Raw genomic sequence first — 1,116 nt, forward strand, 5'->3', positions numbered from 1 at the left:
AGGGCAGTGACTTGCAAAGCTGTCCCGAGTAATGGGCTGCTCCTTTGCGCAGCGGTGTGGAAAGATGTGAATAAAAGGGATTGCAAAGGGGGAAATCACTGCCAGGCACCCAGAAACTTTTTCCCCCACACTCCCATTACAGACTCATAGTTTAAACCCCAAAATGTACCATATTTACAGTTTCCCACCAGCCAGTGCATGTTACTTCAGCTTGCGTGGACCTTATTGGCAGCACACCCGGGTGGCTCCCAAGTGAGAGCACTGCGCAGCAGAGAGCTGGCGGTGGTGCAACAGCAGGCAGCCCGCACCCTGCCAGAGGTGGCATCGGCCTTCTCTGCCAGCACTCGGGTTCCCCAAATCATCGTTACTTGGTGTTCGCTTGATTCCGCAGCTGAGGAGCCTGGTGCCGTGGGTGCGTGGGGAGCGGGGTGCTGAGCTGCCCTGGAGCTGGTGCATCCCCACAGGCTTGTGCGTCGCCATGCACGGCAGACACCCGTGGGTGTCAGCAGCTCACGACGATCCTCCTCGGGGGACAGGGCTGGGGTGCGGGGTGAAGGGTGGGGGGCAAGCCCAGCGCCTGCACTGCTCTCAGCGGGGGTCTCGCTGGCTGCGGGGGCCGAGGCCGGCAGAGGAATCTTCGAAAGGTCTTTCCAACCCTCTGCTGAAGCTGCCCCCGACTCACCTCCTGCAGCCAGCGGCTTCGCGTGGGGCACGGCCACAGCTCATGTTTGTCCTCCCTGCCCGCGGGGACGGCGGCTGCAGGATGAGGCCCAGGAGACCAGCAGCCTTCCCGGGGAGAGGCTTCCTTCTAGGGGTTCCATATATTATAGAGAATCCTTCAAATTCTCCTAACCATGGAGTCCCACCCTCCTCCCTGCTCCAAAGCCCCCGAGTAAGGCAGTTTTCTTTCTTACTTGTTTCTGGTTTGCTCCCGAAGTTGTGACCCTCCGTGCGTCCCCTACCTGGGAATGTACCTGACCGACCTGGCGTTCATCGAGGAGGGCACCCCGAATTACACGGAGGACGGCCTGGTGAACTTCTCCAAAATGAGGATGGTGAGTCTCCCAGCCCCGCTGTGGTGAGTGTGCAGGAGCCAGGTTGGAGCGATGCGGCTCC

The 1,116-nt window shown here is 60.3% G+C and overlaps 1 protein-coding gene across 1 annotated transcript in view; it reads left to right on the forward strand.

The window, feature by feature from the left end:
• The window catches only part of LOC104081133 (ras-specific guanine nucleotide-releasing factor 1-like), a gene marked incomplete at its 5' end in the record, with an annotated part of 10,111 nt that overhangs the window by 5,310 nt on the left and 3,685 nt on the right, over nucleotides 1–1,116 (forward strand). The window contains one exon of the mRNA XM_009583753.1: nucleotides 938–1,055. Within this exon, the coding sequence (XP_009582048.1) occupies nucleotides 938–1,055 (118 nt within the window). The remainder of the gene's footprint in view (nucleotides 1–937; nucleotides 1,056–1,116) is intronic.

Source organism: Fulmarus glacialis, unplaced genomic scaffold (assembly GCF_000690835.1).
Source record: "Fulmarus glacialis isolate BGI_N327 unplaced genomic scaffold, ASM69083v1 scaffold18118, whole genome shotgun sequence".
NCBI classification, from domain to species: Eukaryota; Metazoa; Chordata; class Aves; order Procellariiformes; family Procellariidae; genus Fulmarus; species Fulmarus glacialis.